This window comes from Lucilia sericata, unplaced genomic scaffold (genome assembly GCF_015586225.1).
Source record: "Lucilia sericata isolate MDLA Ls3-8-SP2 unplaced genomic scaffold, ASM1558622v1 Contig000168F_arrow, whole genome shotgun sequence".
Lineage (NCBI taxonomy): Eukaryota > Metazoa > Arthropoda > Insecta > Diptera > Calliphoridae > Lucilia > Lucilia sericata.
The window spans coordinates 383,163-410,547 of NW_023994197.1; the positions used below are offsets into that span (position 1 = coordinate 383,163).

Here is a 27,385-nt window from a genome sequence, read left to right on the forward strand (position 1 = left end):
GCGACCCTATTAAAATTTTGATATAAATCATAGTTTTAGAAATTAAACAAATATGTAATATAAGACAAAATCTTTATTTATGAACAAAACTCAATGAAATTTTCAACGCTTGTTAAATTTGTCATTTCAAATAAGAAAATGCAAAAAAAATTGAAAAGGTCAAAGGGCATCCCGCAATTCCCAAAAATAGGAATGAAAATCCCAAAAATGGGATTTTTTACTTTTTTGCCCATAGGGTCCACATTTCTTTCAGGGCTGGGAAAATACTTTTGGAGTAAATAGAAAACATATTGAGGTTTCCAAAACTGCTTTCAGTTTTCTGATCCCAGCTTTGGGATTTTAGAACATGTCGCACAAAGTTGAAGTTTTGATAAAAAATAGGTCATATTCGGAAGGACGCAGTGGCAACATTTTCAAAAAATAGGACAAGTTTTTTAAGCTAAAGCGTTCTGCGTAAAGATACCTTTTAGAAAACTATAAAATTGTTATATGTTCTTAAAGAAAATTTTATTTTATTAATGAAAGAGTTAAGACACATTTTTGGTAAAAAAACGGCAAAAATCTAAATTTTTTGAATTTTTAAATTAAAAAACGTATATTTTTGGATCTGTAAATGATATTGATCTGAAATTTTTTGTATATTATTGGAAATTTTGTTGTCTAACTAACAAGAAAAAATTGAGTCCATTTGGTCCAAAATTACGCCCGGTATTCAAAAAAAGGCGGTCCAAGGTAGGGTAAATTTTGTATCACTAAATTTTTAAATGCCTATAACTCTGATATTATAAGAGATAAGTAGTCCAAGCATGTTTTTTCAAGATCTCGTCGAGCGCTTTCACCCAAATTTGTATTTGGGTGAAAAACAAAAAAATGGCACAAGTTTAAAAATTTTACATGTCGTAGGTACCCTACTTTGAGCCGCCACAGCGCCGTCCCTGGGGCATCTGCAGGGTTCATCTTCAAAACTTAAACTCGAATACTCCTTGGCTACGCTCACGCAATTTTATCCCGATCGGATCAGCCGTTTAGAAATGCCAGATTTATTTCCAAAAAATTTCCATTTTTATATTTTGTGAAAGCGCTCAACGAGATCTTGAAAAAACATGCTTGGACATACTACTTATCTCTTATAATATCCGAGTTATAGGCATTTAAAAATTTAGTGATACAAAATTTACCATACCTTGGTCCGCCTTTTTTTGAATACCGGGCGTAATTTTGGACCAAATGGACTCAATTTTTTCTTGTTAGTTAGACAACAAAATTTTCAATAATATACAAAAAATTTCAGATCAATATCGTTTACAGATCCAAAAATATACGTTTTTTAATTTAAAAATTCAAAAAATTTTAGATTTTTGGCGTTTTTTTGCCAAAAATGTGTCTTAACTCTTTTATTAATAAAATAAAAATTTTATTAAGAACATATAACAATTTTATAGTTTTATAAAAGGTATCTTTACGCAGAACGCTTTGGCGTAAAAAACTTGTCCTATTTTTTGAAAATGTTGCCACTGCGTCCTTCCGAATATGACCTATTTTTTATCAAAACTTCAACTTTGGGCGACATGTTCTAAAATCCCAAAGCTGGGATCAGAAAACTGAAAGCAGTTTTGGAAACCTCAATATGTTTTCTATTTACTCCAAAAGTATTTTCCCAGCCCTGAAAGAAATGTGGACCCTATGGGCAAAAAAGTAAAAAATCCCATTTTTGGGATTTTCATTCCTATTTTTGGGAATTGCGGGATGCCCTTTGACCTTTTCAATTTTTTTTTGCATATTCTTATTTGAAATGACAAATTTAACAAGCGTTGAAAATTTCATTGAGTTTTGTTCATAAATAAACATTTTGTCATATATTACATATTTGTTTAATTTCTAAAACTATGATTTATATCAAAATTTTAATAGGATCGCAGATAGCTACAACAATTTAGTCCATATTTACCCCTTAATATCATTTTTTAGTTAGATATGGAAATTCTCGACCCTTTACATAAAATTTCAAGCCAATATCTCAATTACATTCAAAAATATGTTCATTTAAACCTGTGTCCTTTAATTTCATCTTTTTCATATTTTAGTATTAAGTATGACAGAACATACATTTGGTGTTGAATAAAATATTTGGACAATTTTTAAAAATTATTTAGTTAATTATTTTATTATAATATTGTATATAAAATAAAAAAATTATAATTTTATTATGAGCCACGCACAACAACACCTAAATCACCCCACACAAATTACCTTTCCCGCCCACCGAAATATAAAACACAATTTAATACAATATCATCAGTTAGTATAATAGCTTTTTTTATTTGAACTGTTTATCTTAAACATAATACAATTAATTCTTACAACCTACTTATATAGTTAATTCCTAACACTACTTATTTTCTATAAAATAATCTGTCATATCGGTATACATATCCAGAAGGTAATATAAGTCCTTTAAATCTTCCTTGTTTTGAGATGATAGAGTTTCATAACAAATCCATCTTTTTCGCATAGTTGAAAGAACAGGATCAGAAGATAGAAGTAAACTATTAAAAATATCTTCATTCTGTGATTGCCTGGAGCATTTTCTTGAGCTGAATAGTTGAACATGCTTAAAATCTCGATTCCTCGCTTCCTGGACTTCTTCTGTTAACTCTCCAAGTGGAAGAATATTCGATTCAATTATTATTTGACCATGACACAATACTTTGTGTACTGTTGGTGTTAGTTCCCTCCATGGATACAGAGATACAAGTAATTTAGAAATTTCAGATGTGTATTCCCCAAATCGATTTTCATTAATTTTATGTTTACTATTCAGTGCCATTAAAATAGTTTTAACTCTTCGAAGCAACTCCTTGTCGATTCCAGTTATTTTTGAAGTAATTTCAAAATCACGAAAAAACCTTCTCGACGTATTACCGTCATTTGTACTACCGCAACTTGAAAGTGGTTTGTCGATGTTTAATCCCATCTGAACTTTAAATTCTTCTTGGATTCTACTTTTTTCCGCAGCTCTCAGTTCTTTCAATTCTTCATTATTTTTTGTTGATTTAGTAGGATAGTTTGTTTTTTTTTTTCCTGGATCGCCTTGTATGATGGTAATATATTGTGTCCTTTTTCATGCAGAGCTTTCCTTAATATTTGGTACTTATTTCGACTGAGACCCAGTTCCAACATAAGCGCTATTGCTTCCTCTTCAGTAAAATTTGATTATGATGTTGGAGTTGGTATACTTTCCACAATTCGCTTAAGTCGTTTTGGTGATGCATTAGGAAGAATAGTTGCAATATGTACGACATCCATATGTTGGTTTTCCTTTTTCAGCATTTCGTTAAATGTATCAGCAATTTCCTCATTTGAGATTGAAAAAAGTTTTTGTGTGACCCTCTTTTTTTTACCTTGAACATAAGTCTTCGTATGACTTGCAAGCCGCTCCTATTGATGTGTTGTAAGTTGAGATTTCCGTAGTAGTTTCCATCCAACTACAAAATTTTAATCGAAATTTCTTTTGATTTCCATCCACAGACTTACTTTTTACATCAAAAAGTTTTAAAAAGTTTTTAATTTTTGATATGCCTGTTTTGTCTACTTTTCTACTATATGTAGTTTTTATATAATTTGAAATGTCTTCAATTCTTTCTGGCCCTTTTGAAGATATACTCCATAAAACGGAACACAACTCTTCGTACTTTAATGTAATCTTCATTGTAGATTTATTAAATATGGTACTTAAAATCTGAGAAGTTTACTTATATACCAATTCTTGTCATTTCCGATACAGGTATTCCAAAGTAAAAAATTACGAATTGTCTACCTATTAACATTTAGGACTATATTACTATAACCTGTAATTCAGTCATTGATATTTCTTATTAGTGAATGAATCGAAATTATCATTACCTGTATATTTTTACCTACATGATCATAAACGAAACAGAACGAAATGATCTGTCGAAAAAATTTTGGTAAAAAATAGTTATAAATTTTTGAAAATTTAAGCATAATAGGACCTTTCAATTATAAGAATAAGCAAACAAATAGAAAATAGGTAAATATAAGATTTAAATATGTGCTGTCATACTTAATACTAAAATATGAAAAAGATGAAATTAAAGGACACAGGTTTAAATGAACATATTTTTGAATGTAATTGAGATATTGGCTTGAAATTTTTTGTAAAGGGTCGAGAATTTCCATATCTTACTAAAAATGATATTAAGGGATAAATATGGACTAAATTGTTGTAGATATCTGCGATCCTATTAAAATTTTGATATAAATCATAGTTTTAGAAATTAAACAAATATATAATATATGACAAAATCTTTATTTATGAACAAAACTCAATGAAATTTTCAACGCTTGTTAAATTTGTCATTTCAAATAAGAATATGCAAAAAAAAAAAATTGAAAAGGTCAAAGGGCATCCCGCAATTCCCAAAAATATGAATGAAAATCCCAAAAATGGGATTTTTTACTTTTTTGCCCATAGGGTCCACATTTCTTTCAGGGCTGGGAAAATACTTTTGGAGTAAATAGAAAACATATTGAGGTTTCCAAAACTGCTTTCAGTTTTCTGATCCCAGCTTTGGGATTTTAGAACATGTCGCCCAAAGTTGAAGTTTTGATAAAAAAAAGGTCATATTCGGAAGGACGCAGTGGCAACATTTTCAAAAAATAGGACAAGTTTTTTACGCCAAAGCGTTCTGCGTAAAGATACCTTTTAGAAAACTATAAAATTGTTATATGTTCTAAATAAAAATTTTATTTTATTAATAAAAGAGTTAAGACACATTTTTGGCAAAAACACGCCAAAAATCTAAAATTTTTTGAATTTTTAAATTAAAAAACGTATATTTTTGGATCTGTAAATGATATTGATCTGAAATTTTTTGTATATTATTGGAAATTTTGTTGTCTAACTAACAAGAAAAAATTGAGTCCATTTGGTCCAAAATTACGCCCGGTATTCAAAAAAAGGCGGACCAAGGTATGGTAAATTTTGTATCACTAAATATTTAAATGCCTATAACTCGGACATTATAAGAGATAAGTAGTATGTCCAAGCATGTTTTTTCAAGATCTCGTTGAGCGCTTTCACAAAATATAAAAATCTTTGTATTTGGGTGAAAAACAAAAAAATGGCACGAGTTTAAAAATTTTACATGTCGTAGGTACCCTACTTTGAGCCGCCACAGCGCCGTCCCTGGGGCATCTGCAGGGTTCATCTTCAAAACTTAAACTCGAATACTCCTTGGCTACGCTCACGCCAAATTTTATCCCGATCTGGCCGTTTAGAAATGCCAGATTTATTTCCAAAAAATTTCCATTCTGCCCCACTGTGGAATGTGGCGGTTCACACTAGGAAACTTTAGTTGAAAAACTTTTTCTTAATTCACTTTGAAACTTTCCTTAATGTCTACACATAGAAACTTTTGTTTCAGAAATTACATGTTAATTGCATTGATTTTGTACGAATGAGAAGAATAACAAAACAAAACAAGTTTCCGAGAAACTTCGTACCGCGAGAGAGATGAATGATATTTCTTTCTTCCTCACCCAAAATCAAAAGTTTCAAAAAAAGTTTCCTATGACCTGGTCCACACTAGGAAACTTTTTCTTAATTCTCTTTTGAAGTCTCCTTATTGTCCACACATAGAAACTTTTGTTTCAGAAACTACGTATTAATTGCATTGATTTGTTGTTGTACGAATGAGAAGAATAACAAAACAAAACAATTTTCCGAGTACGAGAAACTCCGTACCGCGAGAGAGATGAATGATATTCTTTCTCTTTCTCTCTCACGCAAAATCAAAAGTTTCCCAAAAAAAGTTTCCTAGTGTGGACCGGCAGTATGTAGACGGGCACAATGTATTGGTAGAATTTTTGTATAAGTATTGGAGCTCCAACCACTTTCACTGTTTCCAAATTAACACAGTTGCATAAAAACGTACTTAAAAATTTTTCAATTATTTTATTCGCTTTTTTGCAAAATATTATGTTTATTTTAAATTTATATCTTATTTTCAATACTCAAATTTACTACTTTGTTTTTTTAGTTTTATTTACATTCCTCAAAAATTAAGTGTCAAAAAATAAGAAAAAATACATTTCTCGTTTACAAAAAATAAAACTATTTCGTGATAGAAATGTGTTAGAAGTGAAATTATCTTCATATTTTCGCGAAAAAGTTTGAAGTATTGTGAGATTATCAGATTTTCACCAGTGTGTTGAATTCAGACAGAACTCGTCTGTGAGGATTGTTGTAAAACAAAGTCATAGTCCAACTTCTTATTATTCTTTGGAGAGTACTTAAAAAAAATAATATTGTTATGTTTTAACTTTTAAAACGTTTGTTATTTCCCTTCGAAATAAACCGTATTCTTTTTATTGCAAATAAAAGCGTCAAATCAGTTTAAATTTTCATAAACTCTTTATTTACACAGTTTTATACACAAACATTTTTATAACAACACAACTTGTACAGTAAACTGTAAGGCGGTCTATTTATCTTTAACACACAAAAGCACACTTGACTTTATTGACTTTACTCAACACTGTTTTAACATAGACTGATTCATTAGTCTTATTGCAACTGCTATTGCCGGCGTTATTTAAAACTAGGCATCATCATCTAGACATTTCCAAGACATTCCAGCGACACCGGATACTTCTGGCATACATCTTCTGGTACATCCAAATTGTTAGTCGCTAAGAAATTTCCGGAACTGGCCGTTAAAAGCCGTTTAGTTTAAGTAAATGCAAATACAATTTCGTAGCAATCTCATCCTGCCTTTGGATCTATTCAAGGCTTTCAAACTCTTGGGTGTTTTGAACAGCGACTTCATGAAATTAACCCTTTTGTTAATAAGAAGACTATTTGTAAACCATGGACTTGATCTTAGATATTGTGACACTTTTTGGCTATGCAATACTATTTTATTTCTTTTTGCAATTCAAATTACAGAAATTAGATTTTTTTTAATTTTGCTCATACATATTTCACGAAAGCATGCATGAGAAAATTTTTCAAGATTTGTATTCCGATTACTCAGAAAATTGTTTTCAGTAAACATAAGTGCAGGGAGATAAACAATTTAACTAAAAAGGCTGTTTGCACAGGTGGACAACGCTAAACCGATTTCAATGTCAAGTTTACTCACACTCATATTCACTCTCCGGACTTTTACAGTGTTTCGAAACTAATCTCGAAACTCGGAACTCTTTACCGACTCTAAACGGTTCAAATTCTTATAGTTCTTTTAATAAGAAATCTAACAATACTATTTTCTTGGTTTGCTCTCTTATAATTATGATGTTATAGACTTTTATAAATACACATAATTCTGAAATATGGAATTACAAAAAACGTGATGCACTACTAAAGGGTTAAAAAAGCGCCACAGATGGAAGAAGACATGAATAATCAAGCAATTTTGTGAAATATTTTTAAAGTTTTATAAGATTTTTATGCCCACCATCAAAAAAGATGGAGGGTATATTCATTTTGTCATTCCGTTTGTAACACATCGAAATATTGGTTATAGACCCACAAAAGTATATGTATTCTGGGTCCATATTAAATTCTAAGACGATCCAGCCATATCCGTCCGTCTGTCTGTTGAAATCACGATAGGGACCACACGGGAGGAGCTAGATAGTTGAAATTTTGCATAAATATTCTCTATAAGGTTTGTTTGGTATTGAAAATGGGCAATATAGGTCCAAGTTTTCGGATAGCCCCCATGCAAGTGGACCTCCAAAAAACAGTTTTAACAGGCATAACTGTTTCAGAAGTAGCGATGAAATTCGACATAAATAAGATTCTGAGGATCGGTCCATAATTGAATCCGGTCCGCTTCAGAAAATGACTTTTACACTCATTACTGGCCTAAATATTCGAGTATAGCGATAAAATTCGGTATATGTAAGTTTCTTACGAGTCAAAACCTATCTAACAATTTTTTAAGATCGGTCCATAAATGACCCATATAAGGTCCCCTTATGAAAATTACTCTAACGCTCATTACTGGCTTAAAAATATGAATATTGTGACGAAATTTGACACACATAAGTTTTATACGAGCCAAAATCTCTCTACAAAATTTAGCGAGGATCGGTCCATAATTGACCCTACCGCCCATACAAGGTCCCCTTCAGAAAATTACTTTAACGTTCATTACTGACTAAAAAATACGAGTATAGCGATAAAATTTGACACAAGTAGGTTCCTCGCGAGCCAAAATCTCTCTACCAAATTGTATGTGGTTCGGTCCATAATTGACCACAACCCCCATATGAGGTCCCATTCAGAAAATTACTTAAACGATCATTGCTTGCTTAAAAATACGAGCTATGAAATATGGTTATGAAATTCGACATAAGAAACTTGGTTGAAGTAGTATACATGGCACCACTTTCCTAAGCAGCATGTACGCTGAACTCCCTGTAGTAGTTTGATATTACTCTTTTTGTCTAAAGAAGTCCACCAGATTATTGAAGCATAAGCTAGAATTGTACGGAAACCAGTCCCGCCTCCATCTGCACAAGTACCGGGAAAATGCCATCCGCCCCTGTAGCTTTATATAATTACAATTTCCGTGTTATCCTCCCCTTCCTCCAATATCGGTTCATCTATGTTATTCGATATATCGGGTGGGAAATGAGAGTCCATTAGGAGTCCTCCAGCTTTCTGCCCGTGTCATCTACCTTTGGCGTTTTACTTGTGCACGTTTGGCAAGAAGAATCAGGATATGTTTCTTTGTTTAAATTCTTCTTATCCTTCGCCAGCATATCATTGATATAACTTAACGGTATTTGAAAAATAATTGCATACTCAAGCGATCATGGTACTATTTTTTAGCGCATAATTTAAAATAAATTCACTATTTATATTCATTTATTTTATTATTTTTATTTATTTTTAATTTTATAGATAAAAAGTCAAATTTACTTTGAAAATTCGAACACCAAAAACAAGTCAGCTCAGTGGAAACACCTTGAAGAGGTTTACTAGAAGCTAGTAGACAAAGAATAATAAGAAGTTGGACTATGACATTGTTTTACAACAATAACATTTCCTTCTCTTCTGTGTAAATTCAACACACTTGTGAGAACTCAATTCTCTCACAATACTTCAAAACTTTTTCGCGAAAATACCGGGATAATAGGACTTGAACGACGTTTTTTCACAAACACATAACTATTTTTTAATTTTTTACACAATTTTATCGCATTTAACAATCCGAAATATTTTTATTTTTCACAAACTAAAAAAATATTTTTTTAATTTTTTTGACAATTAATTTTTGTGTGTTGAAATTAAAATTGACAAAACAAAGTTGTATATTTTGGTATTGAAAATGAAAAAATTATTCAAAATAAAATTATTTTTTTGCAAAAAAAAAAAGAGATTTTAAGTCCGAAAAATATATTTATTAAATGTTTACTGATTAGATGTGGGCAAAATAAATTAAAAAAAATCTGCGAATGTAGAAATTTAAATGTTATTTATTTTTCCTAAAATTTTTATGTACGATTTTATGCAAGTATGTATGTTTGGAAAGTGTGGTGAAAGTGGTTGGAGCTCCAATACTAATACATAAATTCTACCAATACATACTTAGAGTTAGGTACCGAATGACAAGCCCCAATTTTTTTATATTCTTTGCTAGTAGATTTCAAGCCAGTGGAAACATAGCATTATTCGATATACCGGTTGAGAAATGAGAGTTCATTAGGAGTCTCCTCCACATCCTCCAGTCTCCTGCCCGTGTCATCGACCATAGATTCCGGTTGGACATGAGTTTGGAATTTTTATACCCTACACCACTTTAGTGTAGGGTATAATATACAGGTCGCAATTATCAAGATAATAGGAAATTTGGCACACACGCTTTTTTGTCCAACGCCGAAGCCTATTGAAAATGGTTAAAATCGGTCCATTATTTCACCTGGCCCCCATACAACAGAACCAACCGAAAAGAACTACTGAGCTATTAATTATGTTAAATATACCTGTATATCGATAAAAAGCGGCACAACTAAGTTTTATACAAGCATTGATGACCTTGCCAAATTTCATAAAGATCGGGCCTCATTTGAACCTAGCTCCCATAGAAAGTCCCCTTCAGGAAATTACTTGAATGTCCAAAATTAACTTATAAACACAAATATCGCGATGAAATTCAGCACAAATAAATATTATATAAATATATTCACAAAATTTTATCGGGCTTGGTCCATATTTGCCTCTAGCCCCCATATAAAGTCTCTTTCAGAAAAATAGTTTTTCATCCATAAATTGCTTAAATGTATCGGAACAAGGTAATATTGAAGATAATTGCTTTATACTGAAAAATAAATCACATTTAATATTCATAACTGGTGATACCCTAAATGTAAATGTAAGTATGGTCGGTCTGGCCCGACTATACTTACATTTACGCTGTCTATCTGTTAACAGAAAAGTTTCCAGGAGTCTCGTTTGGCTTTTCGAACAAATTTCTTATATTCACCAAGTTTACTACGATATTCATCCCAGTATACTGCAGTTTTTTACGCCGTGTCCGGTAAATAGTTTGCGAAGAGTCTTCCCAAGGTTCCGGATCTCTTCTGTTACGCAGGGTTTCTCCTGGGCAGGTCTTTGCATTTCTACTTTGGTGTCTATATCCTCTTTATTTCTCCGATGGAGGTTTATTTGGATAACATCAACCACGGTCATCCATTAAACTGTCTTCCAGCGAGTTGGTTTTCATCTCTTCGCTCTTTGGATTTGACTCGTCCGGGTAGCCTGAAATGGCTATTGATGCAGTGGGTACTATTGATGGCACTGTGGTATCGTTATCAGGCATAGGAATAGCAGTCTTTTTAATCGACACCTTCCCAATTTTGGAAAGCACTGCTGTTGTGTCTTCTGGAGAGTGAGTGATTTCCTCCTCGATTTTAGGATTTGGTTTTGACAGCCCTTTCAATCGGCGCCTTCCCAATTTTGGAAATGGCTGCTTCTTTCGGTGAGTTACTAGTAACTTTCTCGCTTTTATGATTTGACTCCTCGACGTTATCAGTAGAGGCTACTGATGCTGTGTTCTTAGGTTTTTAGTGTCCTTTTCCAGGCTTATTGTAACAGCCCTTCCAATCGGAACCTCGGTTAAGTTACAATTGTATTAAAAAACACAGAAAAATTATTATTTTATTTATTAGAATAAAATTACATTCGATTTACTTTCGACTAGATTTATGTACTCGGTTTTAAAACGAGAAAAATTATGCGAATTCGTTTTTAAACGAGAAATTCGGATTCGGTTTACAGAACAGACAGGATAATAAGGGTTTTCAAAAGCCTCACAAACGGTGCCATCTGTACATTTTCCATTGAATTTGTCACAAATTGTATGGGATTTTATTTGAACAATGCTGATATATTTGATCGCCTATTTAAGCAAATTTTGCACACGTGTTTCATGAATGCCCTTAATAATTAAACGTGCAAAATAAATGAAGTAATTTATAAAAAATATTGAAAATTATCGTTTGAAAGCCCTTTCTAATAATATATAAAATTTCAATAACGAAGATATTCCAGATTATATTATAAAACCTCAGTAACTCCTCAAGCAAATGAGAGCAAGAAAACATTTTTACACCAAACTATTTTAATATACATAAGTTTGCTACAACTGTTTAAAATATTATGGAAATCGTAGCCATTTAAAGTTGGTAAGTTATGTCCAAACCTCGACTTGTCTTGAAATACCCTAGTATGAGCAACACCTCTATTTTTTTGAACACAGCTGTACTTAGGCTACTCAGATTAAATGTGCCAAAGATTTATTTGGTTATTACTTTATTACATTTGGCAGGTAGTAATATGCAATATACATACATATGTACCTCTATAGAGGTTTGTGTATAACGCTCAAAAAATTGAGTTGATTTTTAAATTTCTTGTTTACTGGTTACTACTCATTTTCATTTCTCAACTTCTCATAACAATAAAACTTGGTTTTGGTCTCTAGCTTAAATGAATCTTACCTGTTAGTTGTTAAACCATCGTCTTAGAAGTAAATACAAAAGTCCAGAGCGTTTGCGATAAATAATTTTTGTATATTGTTAAAACGCATAGATACAAAAAAAGAAGAAAAAAAACAAAAAAACTGGTTTTGTTCGAAAATATTTAAGGTTTTTGTTGGAATCTTTGTATTTTTAAAATGAGCAGTGATTAAATTAAATTAGTGAAACTAAAAATATAAAAAATAAATAAAGTATAAAAGAAAAATTAACAAAAAGAAAGAAAAACAAATAAAGTCAAAATGCCCTGCTCTGCTGTAACGCTTTCTATAGCCACTATATCCGCCATTATTGCAACTGCTTTATTGGCAATTGCATTTTCCACAGATAACTGGTTGCATTATGAAGTGAAAAGAAACAATATACAGGTGTGTACCTCCTTCATTCTAAAAAAACCCACACATAGATTCATATACATACATAGTTATATATATGTATAAAACTATATTAATTTAAATATTTTTATATAGTTTTTTTTTATATATATAAATATTTACATACATACATACATATTAAAATTATTCGTATGTATATACATTTATTAATAATATGTAATATTTATAAACAAATATTATGTTAAATTTCTATTATTAATTTATTAAACTAACTTTATGTGCTTTGTTGTTGTTGTCGCTTTTTTAAATTTCATACTGTATAAAAAGGCTAACTACGTGAATGTTTTTTGCTTGTAGTTTTTCTCAATATCCAAACTTTCTACAAATTTTAGTGCCACCATTTAATAACTTTTTCTCAAAACTATACGTTATGTATTTCTTCATGTTTGTATGTATTGGATATATGTATGTAGTTGGGTAGGTCCACTGAGTACGTGTTCGTTTCATTGGAATGCGAGTTTAAAGAAGAAAATAAAAACAACAAATATGCGCTTAAAAAATGAACAAATAATAATAGAGAAACTAAGTTAAAAAATATTTTAATATTTCACCCGTAAGAATTTGCTTGCATAAAAAATATTTATTTGCAAAACATGCCCCTAAATACATACATATTTATTAATAAACAATATGATTTTTAAAATTTAAAATTTTTTTATATAATGAACTTCAAATTTTTATATTGCAAGAAAAGTTATGTTAGTTAGCATTTAAAAATATTTGAGAACGGCTGTTATGATGGCTGCCAGATGAATTTCGAAAAATCGTAGAAACATGTCCAAATTTTAAATATTTTCCAATTTTGATATACAGCTTGAAACATTTTTATGATTGAATACAATTTTACCAACGTATAATAATTTCAATGTCTACTTTAACTGTGTTGGCTAAATAATTAATAGAAGGGAAGACAGTGCATTCTTTTAAACGACAGCGAAAATTTGTGAAAATTTTATTTCCTTTGGAGCATCCTATTTAAGTAATACCTATTATACTTTCAAAATACACTTACGAACGGAGAGATTATATGACTATAATTTGAGAATTTTATAAGGTTTAAAATTGCGTAGTTATATTATTGATCTACTTCGTTGTTGCCGGTGAATTATGATACAGATCTGTAACTATTTGCGAAAATATATACTCGTAAAGAAGTAACGTTTTCAGCAACAGCAAAAAAATAAATATATTTTCTCTTATTTTTTAGTGGTCTATTTCAATATGTTAGGATTATTTTGATACTTGTAAAATATGTAATAAATCTGTGGCAAAAATCATACTATAGGATGACTATTGCTTTAAACACATTAGTTTAAGATTTTCGAATTTGTATCCGAAAATTTTTTATATATAAATCTTGCTTTACGAGTACAAAAGCAATATGATCTGTCAAAATTTTGTGAAGCAGAGTATCGATGGGAAAAATTTTACATATGATTCTCTTTTTTAACGTATTTTTATGTTAACACTTAAAAAAGTAAAACAGCTGTTTTCATCTTACTTTGTTATTGTCTTATAGTTCATAATAGTTTTCAGACAAAGATTATTTTAAACGTCAGAATATCTATCGGTTGAATGAGATAATTTAAATTATTTTCCATTACCTTTATAAATATATATGTACATTTACATATATTAAAAATATAAATACAAAAATTAACAAATTTGCATTTTACCAATATCGAATTGAAAAATCGTCCAAATAACGATAAATTATCCAATCTGGTAATATGGCTGTAAATATTATTTCAGTATCTGTGAGCAGACATGTACTTGTGTGTGTAGGTATGTTTCATTGTGAAACAGGTTTTGAGTTTCTTTTTAAGATACTCTTGAAAATACCCAACTGTCTTAAACTTAATAGTTTTTCTCTTGATCGGGTTTTTTCAATGTGTTTAAGCAAATACTCATTACAAACATACATATGTATATAGTATGTACATGTGTGTATACATATTCGACAAAAATATTTAACTAAACAAATATTTCACATTTTTTTAAGTTTTTTTTTTTTTTTTTGGAAAATTGTTAACGCAAATGTAAACAGTTTAGATAATAAATAAAAGCAAATGATAAAAATCAGTTTGGCTGTAGCGAATTATTTATAGAGTAGCATTAGATTTCAAATCAAAACAATTTCAATTAAATAGAAATTTGTTTAAATTTTCATTGCGTATCGTTGTTGTTTATATGATCAACTGACGTAACTGTCTATAGTTTAAAAATTTCACATGGTTAATGTCTTACAAAGAACTTAATAGGTGTTATTTTAAAAAATGCAACAAAAATAAATTTAATTAATCAGTCATTCTTTGTTTATAAATATCACACGATTAAAATAAAATTTAAATGATTTCAACAATTAATTAAATTCTAAAGGATTAATATATCTTATGATTACATATTTTAATGATTGAAATAATTTTTTCGATCATACTTCCGTTTTCCCAATAAATTTTTTATTGGTGTGTTTTACATAAACCACTTTGGCAATGAATTTTTTAAGAAAGTTCTTTTTTTGAGTCTTTCTCAATAGAGTATCTCCAATAAGTTTTTTCTCAACATGTTATGGCTCTTTAATTAATTCAAACACAAAGAAATAGATAAATTATTTATATATGACTAAGACCATCATAATTATATGTTTAATTTCAGGTTTATTTAATGTATTTTAGATTTTTTGTTTTTTTTTTTTTGGACGCATATTTTCCCTTTTATCTTGCATACAAAAATATGTATATGAAAACATATGTATTTTGGAATGGAATAAAATTGTACAAAATAGTGTCACGGCAGCATCACGTTTTGTGTCTATAAAGTCCACACTTTTGACATACCCAATTGGAAGGTTGTTGTATAATTTGAGTGTTAAAAAGTGTTTTTCGAGGCTATCAAAGGGCCCATTGATCATTGATTTCAATGTGTAGTTTTTCTCAATATCCAAACTTTCTACAAATTTTAGTGCCACCATTTAACAATTAGTTGTCGCAATCTAAACTTTAAGCACATCCGTTCTCTAAAAGTTAACAAACGTGGTAAGCTCAAAATACGTTGTAAATAGTGAGCTTACCACGTGTGCATAAAGTTAAGATTACAATTTGGTACCAGGCGTGTATATTTTTTTCCTCTGTGCAAGGAAAGCTTTTACAACTATATCCTTAAAAATCATTTAAAAATTGTATACGTTTAATATTACTTACTCAATATAACCCACATTATATACATACATATCGTTACCTAAAATGCATAGCGTACGTATATAGTGTTGTCATACGTATGTATATAATTTGACAACGGATGGTATTGAAAAATTATAAACAGTTTGGTGTCAATTTGGTACCAGGCGTGTATATTTCTTTTTCCCTCTGTGAGATGATACGTTTTTATGTGCCATTTTTATGGTTGTAATGTAAAATAATGACAGCTATTATACATAATAGCTATAGTTATTCACCCCTATCGCCAATTACGTGAAATATGTTCCCTATTCACTTTTTTCATTCACTAACTTTTTTTGACGTGAAAAAATTTTCCTGTTGTGAAAATTTTTGATGAAATTTTGTAAACATTAAACATCTGCCGCATACAAAATTAACTATTGTGAATGAATTGTTCACTGCAAGTTCACGATAGCAATTTTCTCTTCGAGGGGAATGAAAATTTCAAGGGAACAAAATTTTCACTTCTTTTGACGATTATGTTTTTTTCTGAAACATGGATACATTAATTTTTAAACATTTTAACTTAAGTTCATATAATTCTTTGATAAATATAATAAAAACTATACATTAAAAAACATTGTACATATTTAATTAATTAATTTCCGGTGGATAATTATATACATATGAACGAAAAACACCAAATATTCAATATTGTTTGAAAATAACTTTTTAAAATTACATTCTTCAAACTCGTGTGTTCACAAATGGACACGTTCATAAAATAGTTTTTTTGTTCCATTCCTGCTGCGATAATTAAAATTTGAATTAAATTATGGCTAATTTATACAAAAATTTTGAAAAAAGTTTATAAAAAATCACGTTTCAACAAGATATGTATCTATGGCCGTAAGTTGACAATTGGTCATGAATTATTTTTTGTTGCAGCACAACAAAACTTGATTATTTTTGCAAAACCATCCCAAACATTTATCAAATATTACTATAAATGTTCTGTATGAGTCGGTTTAAAGGGGTCTATTAAATTGTAAATGGTATTCCTTATCTCCAGAAGGATACCAGAATTTGAGTAATTAAATCCGAAGGGGTGACAAGTCGGACCTAGGACAACGTACTAATAATAATTCAATCAACTACTCAAATTATAAACATATTAAAGCCCATTTACATTATAACACAAGTAATATGATCTGTCAAAATTTTGTGTAGAATATACTACATATAATGAAGAGAGAGAATACGAATCTTCTTTTTTTGACATTATTAAAAAAGCAACAAAGTTTCATTAGATCAGTCTCATAGTTTAAAGGTATTTTCAATAGTATATTTTTTATCTAAACATCTGAACACTAGATATTGTAAATACATTATAGGCCCGGCTTTTAATTGAGATTTATAAATAGTAGGTTTAAATAAATAAAAAATCATAATGAAATCATTTAATTCTAAATTATTATATATTATTTCTCAATCAGTTGAACATATTATTGCGTTAAAAAGTCGAAAATGCGAAATAGATTTATTTTTGTGCATAAGTCTGTAATTTAGGAAATGTGTAAAATCAAGTACACGTTTTATGTTTAATACGGTTATTATTGGAAAGTGTGTATATGAAGAGAATAAGGTGTTCGTACGTGAAAATTACTTGGTCAGTTATGTACATATATACGCATATATGAATATACATATCTACGTGCAAATACATACATATATAATAGTAATACTTAATATTTAAAACTTAAATATACAAGTATTTACTATAGATCTGCTTAAGTCTGTTTAATGTTATAAAACTATCATTTTCTATTGACAAATATGTCGTTGTTTTCACTTTTATTATTTAAATGGTCAAATAATTTTGTTTGTCTTTCCAAAAAAATATCCAATGAAGTAATAAACTAACGAATAAATATTAAATAACGCACTCGTTATTAAATATTATCCCTATTATTTATTAATACGAACTAAAAATTATTTTTGAAATCTTATGAACACCAATTGAAAATATTTCATAGAAATCTTAAAAATATAATTTCTATCGGTGTATCATTTAGAGTTGATAGTAAGACTTGCCGTTGATATACATATATGTGACATAATTTTGTTGGTCAGTTTCCAAAACTAATTGATGTCAACTGTATGACATGAACGGCGCAATAGCTTAGACTTAACATAACAAATATTATGTGTGGTCGTGTCTAAAACAGCTGACCAGAAGAATATGTCCTCTTAATATAGCAGAAAGATTTATCATATCTTTTTCATACTAAGCTTGCTTTAAGTTCTGCACCTAAAACTTAAGCTTACAGGATGCTAAAATAATTGTATACATTATATACGTACATACATAGGTACATGTTTTAATTGTAAACAATTGTTTTTTATCTTAATAACAATATGTATTTTTAATTTTTCTATTAAAATATTTTTTAGACATTTGCCGCCAAACACTCGGATGCCGAATCATTATTAAGTAACTTGAACAACAAATACTACTATTACACGAGAACAAGAGGTCTATTTAGGATATGCTATCCCAAAGAAAGACCACCCACAAGTGCAGGTAAATTATTTAATAATTAATGTATGTTTAGTAGTTTAAAGCCTATATTAATCTACGATATATAAAACAAAATTTCAATAAAATATCTTTTATAAAACATTGTTGATACAATTTTTCTATATTTATATCAACAATTTTAGTACCAACATATTTGTCGCCAATTGAAACCCATTGTTCAAATATTGATTATTTCCCTCAGATGGATGAGGATAAAAGTTATAGTGAAGATTCAACTTCAAGATTACATTTAGCTCGTTCCTGTGTGGCAATGTTCATATTAAGGTAAAGTATTATTTTTAATAATTTAATGTTTTACAATAATTTGCTCCGCTTATTTTGAGTTTTTAATTTTATTTTTTGACTTAGTCCATTTACACTAGTTTTCACATTACTAGGTATTTCTTTAAATATTTAAATAATATGTTTCTCATCTAAATTACATTTAAATTTTTACTTATAAAATATTCATTAAAACATGGGTTTAAGTAAAGAATATTTAATACATGAAATGTCCGCTTCGTTCAAGATACATTTTCAATAGCGGGTCGTGATAAATAAAAAATACGTGTAAATCATAACAACCCGATCGTCGAGATGCGTATTATTGTAATAAATATTCTTTGGTTTTAGTTTAATGCTATGTTTCCACTGGATTAAAATCTACTAGTTTTACGTAAAACTTTTCAAAGTGCTTCTATTGATCCTTCTCATTTTTGATATTCGAATTTTTGAAAAAAATCTGTCATTTTATTTTAATATATCGACAATAAAGTTAACTTTCCTTAAATTTAAATATTAAAAATGAAAAATTACATTTGTAAATGTACATATAAGTTTATTTATTAAATGTAAATTTTTTGATGAAAGCATTTAATTTTAGTGTATATTTTTTCTATTCATTTAAAGAACTCGAATATTGAATTACGCCAGTTTAACATAAATGGTGTGATTTATTCAAAAGCGATTATAAATTAATAATTTCTGTTTTATTAGATAGTAGAAAATGAAAAACATATGAATAACATATTCGCCCCAATTTATTGCATCTGCCAGTGACTTCTATAGATTCGCCTTGATAAACTAAGTGCCGGTTCACACAGAGAAACTTTCTTTGGGAAACTTGATTTTTGTGTGAGAGTAAGAGAAAGAAATATCAACCATCTCTTTCTCTCACACACAAAATCAAAAGTTTCCCAGTGTGAACCGGCACTTAATACATATAAGCATGGTAGAAAAATATTTTTCTACCATGCATATAACTGTAAAATCTTTGAATTAAACTTGAAAAATTAATACTTTTTTAAATTAAAACAGTTTTATAACAACATTTTGTGCTTTTTGGACCGGTCTTTCCGGATGCTGGAAAAGATCATCTGGTGCTATAACAGCAACATCAATACTGTTATTAGCAACATGTCTACTTGCGGCTGGTGCTATGGGCCTTTGGCATACCGTAGAATTTTTTGAAAAGGAAAAAGTTGTTGGAGAAGATTATTACCAACAATGGAACACTGTTAGTATTTTTCGTATTGGCATAAATATTTATTTCCAAATTTTTTTATTTATTTATAATTTATATATTTAAAGGTCTTAAAAGATAACACAAAAATTACTTATGACTGGTCTTACATTGTTGCATGGGCTGGAGTTGGATCCTGTCTACTATCGGCTATACTATTATCGGGTGCTGCAGTCTGCTTGAGAAGTGAGCGCGAAAAGGAAGAACAACTAAACTTACAATACCTCATGCCAGGTAATTATAAAAAAATTATATAAATAAGTTTAACTTATATCGAAGTAAACAGAAAATCCTATTTTTTGAGGCCTGCCTAAATAAATCGTGCATGATTTTAACATTTCAATATCACAAATCAAATTAATGTGATTATACGAATACTTCGATTTAAAAGATTTTTGTTTAATACGTATTTTGATTATTCCCAATGGTATAATGTAAACATTTAATTTAATTTGCTTTCCAAATACTCATCCAAAGCTTTCTTCTGAATGAGTATTTGGATTTTAACCTAGTAGCGTGATATCGCCTTAATCAAAGAAGTTCCAATTACGCTATTATAAAGCCAGTGTTTCATAATGGAACTGCGAAATAGCATTTTCCTTATAGTTATATTGTAGATCTCGGTACTTATCCATTTGTACCTTAGGAATGGATCTAAGAATTGGATAAAATGTCAATACATTAACTTTACATGAGCATGTTACTTATATTTTAGTTCTTTGTCTGTATTCATGTCATTGATTATCCGTTCCAAGGTTTAAGTAGGAAGAATGTGGGGGTAATTACTTTAATGGCTGCTAATTTTTTTAATGTTTCATAAAATGTTCAGAAGATTTAACTAAATGTTAAAAAAGTGTTTTAAACCTTGCTGAAACGATAATTTTCTCTCAAAGATTTGAATGTTAAGAAAATATAATTTTAATAGCACAATGTTTAAAAAAGTCCTATTATCTAACCAATTTTAGACTTTTTAATGGATTTTCGACACGTATTCCCGTTATCCGATTGCGCTAAAATTTAGCGTAGTTAGTTTCAAACACTAATGGGCAAAATTTAGAATGATGTTTGAGATTTTGTAAGAAATATTATTTAGTTATTTAGATTTATCGGTGACTAATTTTGTTAAAAAGTGCTATTCTAATTACGCCATTTGAGAAACATTTTTTATGCGGTTTGTGCAACCATTTTATCTATTAACATTATTCATGGAAATGGTATAAAATGTTTTCAAAAATTTTATTATATTAATTATACTTTATTATACTTTTATTTTTTTTTACTATTTTCAGTCTATTCTCAAAAACAACCACCTTACCCACCCTACGCCAATTACCCTCAACCTCAAATGTTTACCGGTCCATATTATCATGGGTCACAATATGGACCATACAACTATTAAGAAGAAATGATTATTATACACCATCAAAATCACAAATTCACATACATATGTACAAAAATGTATACATACAGTACTGAGTGTGTTTATTTTTTCTAAGCCAATTTTTTGCATCATTCCAAATATGTAGCAACTAATTAAATATATTAATGATGGTGTAAATTATTTAATACTGGATGAACAATAGAGGCCGGAAAGGAAACATCTAAATAAAAATTCTAGTGAACATCAAAATTATTTATTATAATTAGCATATCGTACATGCATATTTTTTATTGTTTATATTTAATTGTTTAAAAAGAAAAAAATCATAGATAAATCAGCATTCAACATGAAATACATATTAAATGTACGAACAAAAGACTTGAGTCAACGATATTTAAATTTTTACAACGAACCTTAAGAATATAAGAAATTATTTTGTAATTGTATATTATACATACATACGTTACTAAGTCTACTCTATAAGCTGCAATTTTAAATATATATTATATTTGTCTTCCAAGAATCAATAAAGCTCACAACTTTTTAATAAACTAATTCAAAATTTAGTATAAAATATATACATATAATTATGTACTGCATTCAATAAACAATACATAAATATTTAGATTAAGTTATATTATAATATATTAAAATATACTTCTTTTGACAAACATTTTTGTATAAAAAACACCACAAAATGCAAATAAATTCGTTTATTAATTTATTTGAGTAATGCTTCTTATTTATTCTTATGAAATTTTAATTTCCTTATGGTTTTAAGTTCTAAGAGCCAGTTTTACAGTTCACACTAAGCTACAAAATTCTACTTTGGAAGGCGTTTTCATTGTCATACATTTATGTGCGATTACAAAAGAATTAAAAAAATGTTAATTTTTCGGAAAATTTTTTCTCTGCATGAAGGTAGTCGAATAGACAGTGGAAGATTTAGTTTTTCGGAGAAAATTCCCGATTCCGTGCACCTTTCTTTCTTTGGGCCATCAATATAGATTGAGATCATGTCGTCCCTTAGGATAGTATTCGCGGTCCAATCATCATAATACCGACAAGGTATTATGGTCTTGAAGAAGAGCAGATTTAGCAGAAATGCATTTGATGTATATATCATGGGGAGTTATGTTTAGCATCGTCTCTAGACTAACCTGAGGGGTGGAGCTCAAACAGCCAGTAATTGCAAGACATGCTAATCTTTGTACCTTGTTTAGAATAGAATATCCACCGCTCTCCACCAAACAAGAGCTCCGTATGTCAAAATAGGTCTTATGACCGCGGTGTACATCCAGTGCACAATGTATGGTTTAAGACCCCATCTTTTCCCAAAGTTTTCTTACTATACATATAGCAGGCACATAATGCCTTCTTCATTCGATTCTCAGCATTAAGTTTCCACGTGAGCTTAGAGTCTAAGATTACGCTAAGATATTTGGCTTCGCTTGAGGTGTTTAAAATGGTACCATCCAAACGCGGAGCTCTGACCTGGTTGACACCCAGACCGTTTTCCTTGGTCCATGATAGTAGAACGCTGAGGGCTGAGTCCATGAGTTCACTTATTGTGGGAAGAAATTTCCCTTGAATAAGAAGCACAACGTCATCGGCATATGCGACTTCTTTGAAGCCCATCCTACTGAGTCTGAAAAGGATTTTATTTACGCAAGATTCCACAGGAGTGGAGAGATGACACCACCTTGTGGTGTGGCCCTTATCACAACATTCTTTGTCTTGCCAATACCCATATTAGAGTTAATGGCCCTACTCTTAAGTATGTTTTTTGTCCAATTTTTAATCCGCTCATCAACACCTAAGTCACCCAGTGCATCGACTATTGCGGATATGTTCACGTTGTTAAACGCACCCTCAATGTCTAAGAAAGATGCCATAGCATATTCTTTTATGTCAAGTGCCTTTTCTATAGTTCCGACAACGTCATGTAAGGTTGTCTCCACCGACCTCCCTTTCAGGTATGCGTGTTGTGCCCTACAGAAATTATCAGGAGAGATGATGTTCCTGACATGGATGTCGACCAATCTTTCCAATGTTTTCAATACAAAACAGACTGATCGGCCTATAGTCTTTGGCGGTACTATGGTTTACTTTTCCCGCTTTGGGGAGAAATATTACTGTAACCTCTCTCCATACTTTAGGAATATATCCTGTTTCCAGGCTGCTCCTAAATATCATAATTAGCCATGACATGCTGGGAATATCCCATCTGGCCCTGGAGATTTATAGTGCTTGAAGGATGACACCGCCCACGAAAATTTCTCCATACTAACAATGGGACTGACTAATTCATTTAAGTGGATTCGAGAAGCTGCGAGGTGCTTCAAAGTGGAGCCTTCATTTTCATCATCTTTGCAACCCGGAAAGTGTGTCTCCATAAGCAGTTCCAGAGTTTGGGTGCTACTTTGAGTAAAGTTACCTTCCAGGTTTCATCAGGAATCCAGGCGTACAGGGGTCTTTGGATCGTGATGCCTCCGTGGTACTCTCCAGCTCCACTCAGAAACTATTCCAATATTCTTTCTTAGCTTTTCTGGTATCCCTCTTGAAAGTATTGAAGCTTTGACGATAATCGTCCTAGCTTAACGGGTTCTGATCCCTCTTCGCTTTATTAAATAGTTTTCTATATTCTTTCCTTAGCTACATTAGTTTAGGATTCCACCATGGTTGCCGGAATTTCCTAGGTACCTGCTGCACCCTACATGAAGAATAGTAGGCTTCCCTTAAAGTCCTGGATAGATAATCTACTGAGTCGTCCAAGTCTGGTGTACCATGTAGTCCATCCATTTCTGTAGGTGGTATGGTATCAATCAGATTACTAAAACCAGTCGGTTTTCACAGGATTTCTAAAGGGGGTTTCCCTAGCCAGAGTAAGCTGTATCGTAAAGATTATTCTGTGATGATCGGATACTCTCCAATGAAGAACTCTGACTGAGTCAGTGATCTCTACCAAAGTAATATCAATGACCTGTTCCCTGATCTTATTGAAAACCGTTGGTCAATTCCCTCTATTACAAACACTTAGGTTAGAAGGTATTGAAGTAAACACTCACCCCTGTCATTAATATCCGAGCTCCCCCACATAGTATGATGGGCATTAGCATCACATCCTATGACAAGATCATGGCCCCTTGTATTACTACTAGTGTGCATACGGCACGTTAGGGCGGATTGTCTTTGTCGTAAGCTAGGTACACAGATGATATAATTAGGGTTGGTAGCCCTTGTTGTCTAATGCAACTACCGATAAATTACCAGAACTGTAATTAGAAGGAAAACTTTAAGGTCTTTCCTGACCAAAATGCAGCTTCTTATTTTACCTTCAGGGGTTTGGAGAAAAGGGCACATAGTTTCGTGATGGGCGGCTCTAACTTTACTGGCGGCAAGCCAGTGTTCTTGGATTAGGCCACGTAAATAACTTCCTTCTACATAAAGCGCAGCAAGTCGTCCGTTGCTGCTTCGGAGTGGTGCAGATTAATCTGTACCACCTTTAGGACACTTGGATTCATCACTGCGTTTCTCTGCGGGCAAGATCAACCGAAGTTGGTTGACCCCGTACTTTATGACACCTTGAGAGGAACGAAGGAGTCGGATAGATTCTGAACCAATTTTGATCCAGAGATCTTTACCTTCTCTCTTATCCTTCATGCGTCCTCGTTCAATCGTCCAGTTGTCAGTAGCAAATTCCTTATTTTGACGTTTAATTAGTGTTAGTATGGATTTGTCCTCCAGAATAGGAGGAGGTACCCACACTCTCTCCGTCGTACGAAAAGGTACTTGGTCCAATGGAACGATTTCAATCTTTGCGTTGGGCCAGGGTCCGCCAACTCATCGGCTTTCTCATTACCACACCCGATGATTTTGACACCCATTGACCATTTGGCGCCATCGAACGCAGTAAAGGAGTCATCCTCACTGCGTGCGAGTTCGTCAACTATTAAAGCATATATAATTTTAATTTCCTTTACAGAAACTCCCCAGTGGGATTTTGAGTTAACTTAAAACTAACTTATGGTTAACCACAAATGAGTCAGAGGTGACTCAAAAGCAAACCATTTTCTTTGTAAAAAACTAATCAGTTTTACTATGTAATGTCCTATGAACGAGTCAGTACTCATTCCTTTACATCAGTTTCAGTTAACCAGAAGTTACCTCATTTATAGTTTGCTTATGGCGCACAAATAAAAGTGCACTGTAAGTTAGATATAAATTGACTAACTAATAATTGATTATTTTTGAATAACGCAATAATTTAAAAATGAATTTCATATTATATTTTGAATTTATTTGCTAATTTAAAAATGCATTTATTATTATTATAATATAAAAGTCTTATACATATTTTACTTTCTAAAATACTAGTGTTTGATATATAAAAGTTATATTATATTATCATCCCACTATTGATCCTTGTTTGGAAGCATTACTTGCTTATTATTACATCCCGGAGCCTCCTTCTTTTTGCTTACGCATACTGATTGGAAATGAAGCTTTTTAACTAATTTGAGAGCATATCTCATTCCTTTTTCAGGATTTTCTTCTCCGTTGGCACGAATTGAATCTATAAAATGAAACATTCAATTATAAGTGATGAATTTAAACAAATAATAACTAAAATATGTATTTCAATTACCCATTAAAACATCATAGAGCTTTTTAAAAATTTTTAGCGAAACTTTGCCATGTACACCATCGATATTTGACGCAATGATTAAATTAAGAGAAAAAATTTCAGTCAGTGATTTATGTAATTTTCCTTTTAGTAGAGATGACATACAACGAGCCTTAAAGTTGTTTATTTGAATTATACGTATAAAAACTATTGCGATATAATAACAAAATACTTACATAAGCTTCACGATTTGTTTCATTTATATTGTTATTAATATTTGTTAAGTCATCGGCAGTCTGAATTGGGAAGACTTTTCCTAAATTTGCCTCAATTTTCTCTTTCCCTAATAATTTTTCTGTCAACACTTTTTGTGTGGCAAGTGCTTCCATTATCACAGTTTTGTTGTTGTTGTTGTAACAGTTCGACTGTGGCCGATAGTTCTTTCCTGGGGAAAAAACTTTCGGTTGATACAGTTGTCGCTGGGTTGACGATCTTTGGCCGAGTATGACTCGGGTCGTTCCGGAGCGAAGATCCAATTGTCGTGGGAGCGATCACAGTTTTGTTGAACTGTAGTGGCTATATGTGCAATAAAAACAATTAAATTTGTTAAATAACTTTAAAGTTATTTCATATGTTAATACCTGTCAACTCCTCAATGGAACTTTTTAGTTGTTTAACGGATTCTGAAAATTTAAATAAAAAATTCAATATAAATACATATAATTCATAGAACCAGTTTTTTATCCACATACCTACTAATTGGTCAAATTTTTCTTCATACTGATTTTTCCAGATTTGACAACATTGGGGTGTTTTTGGATTTTCTGTGAAATAAAACAAATTTTTAATTGATTTATATAATATGTATTTATATATTTTTCAATTACTTACCATGTGGGATTAAATTTTCACCAAATTGGTGTCTCTTAATAGTTGGATACTTGCTTTCCATTGTATGTTTATAGGTATTTTAGGAGCTTGAGTTTTGATTCTTGTTAATTTTACTTGTAATTAAGTGCATCCATGCAAAATAGGAAATAAAATTAATTTTTGGTCTTGCGGAAACCCTGCCAATTTGCATTCTATATCTTTTACTTCAACATTTTTTGGCTCATCTAAATCATTTTGATCTACTATCTTCTCCTAACGTACTATGTCTTGTGATCAATCTTACATTACTCACTGTATTTTCATCCCGACTTAAGTTCCTATTAAATGTTTGCAAATAAATATCCTTTTCTTTTTTTTATTAATCTTCTTAAATTTCTTTTGCTTCCGCCCCTCATATTTAAAAATCTTGAAGTAATTGATATTTACATATATTTTATATATAACTTACGTTACAGTTTTTATTATTCACGATTTGTAATGTTGGTTATTGTTCAATTCAATATAAAATTTTAGTTTTTTTTAATATACACGATTCCATAAAGAAAATATTGAAAATTAGTTTAATTTTTATTTTTTCAATTTTCACAATTTTATAATGAAAACTATTTCAATGTTTGTTGTATACACCAATTTTGAGTGAGCAAATAGTCAACTCGATTTTAAAGTAGTTTATAAAAATCCTACAGGGTCTTTTATATTACAAAAACTCAAATACTTATACATTTAAGGCCTTTTTCACAGAGAGAATTATATTAACT

At 30.6% G+C, this 27,385-nt stretch overlaps 2 protein-coding genes across 2 annotated transcripts; one reads left to right on the forward strand and one right to left on the reverse strand.

Moving 5' to 3' along the window:
* The first annotated feature begins 12,028 nt into the window (after positions 1-12,028).
* LOC119601486 lies at positions 12,029-21,660 on the forward strand. Its single transcript, XM_037952438.1, has 6 exons — positions 12,029-12,440; positions 18,080-18,209; positions 18,350-18,491; positions 19,524-19,722; positions 19,797-19,962; positions 21,018-21,660. The coding sequence occupies exons 1-6, from the start codon at positions 12,315-12,317 to the stop codon at positions 21,125-21,127; spliced, it is 873 nt and encodes a 290-aa protein (XP_037808366.1). The 5' UTR covers positions 12,029-12,314; the 3' UTR covers positions 21,128-21,660.
* Positions 21,661-25,848: 4,188 nt separating this feature from the next.
* On the reverse strand, positions 25,849-26,757 carry LOC119601488. The gene is made up of 5 exons (XM_037952440.1): positions 26,628-26,757; positions 26,489-26,560; positions 26,378-26,419; positions 25,973-26,312; positions 25,849-25,908 (listed from the first exon to the last, which is right to left on the reverse strand). The coding sequence occupies exons 1-4, from the start codon at positions 26,686-26,688 to the stop codon at positions 26,128-26,130; spliced, it is 360 nt and encodes a 119-aa protein (XP_037808368.1). The 5' UTR covers positions 26,689-26,757; the 3' UTR covers positions 25,849-25,908; positions 25,973-26,127.
* Between the last annotated feature and the right edge of the window lie 628 nt (positions 26,758-27,385).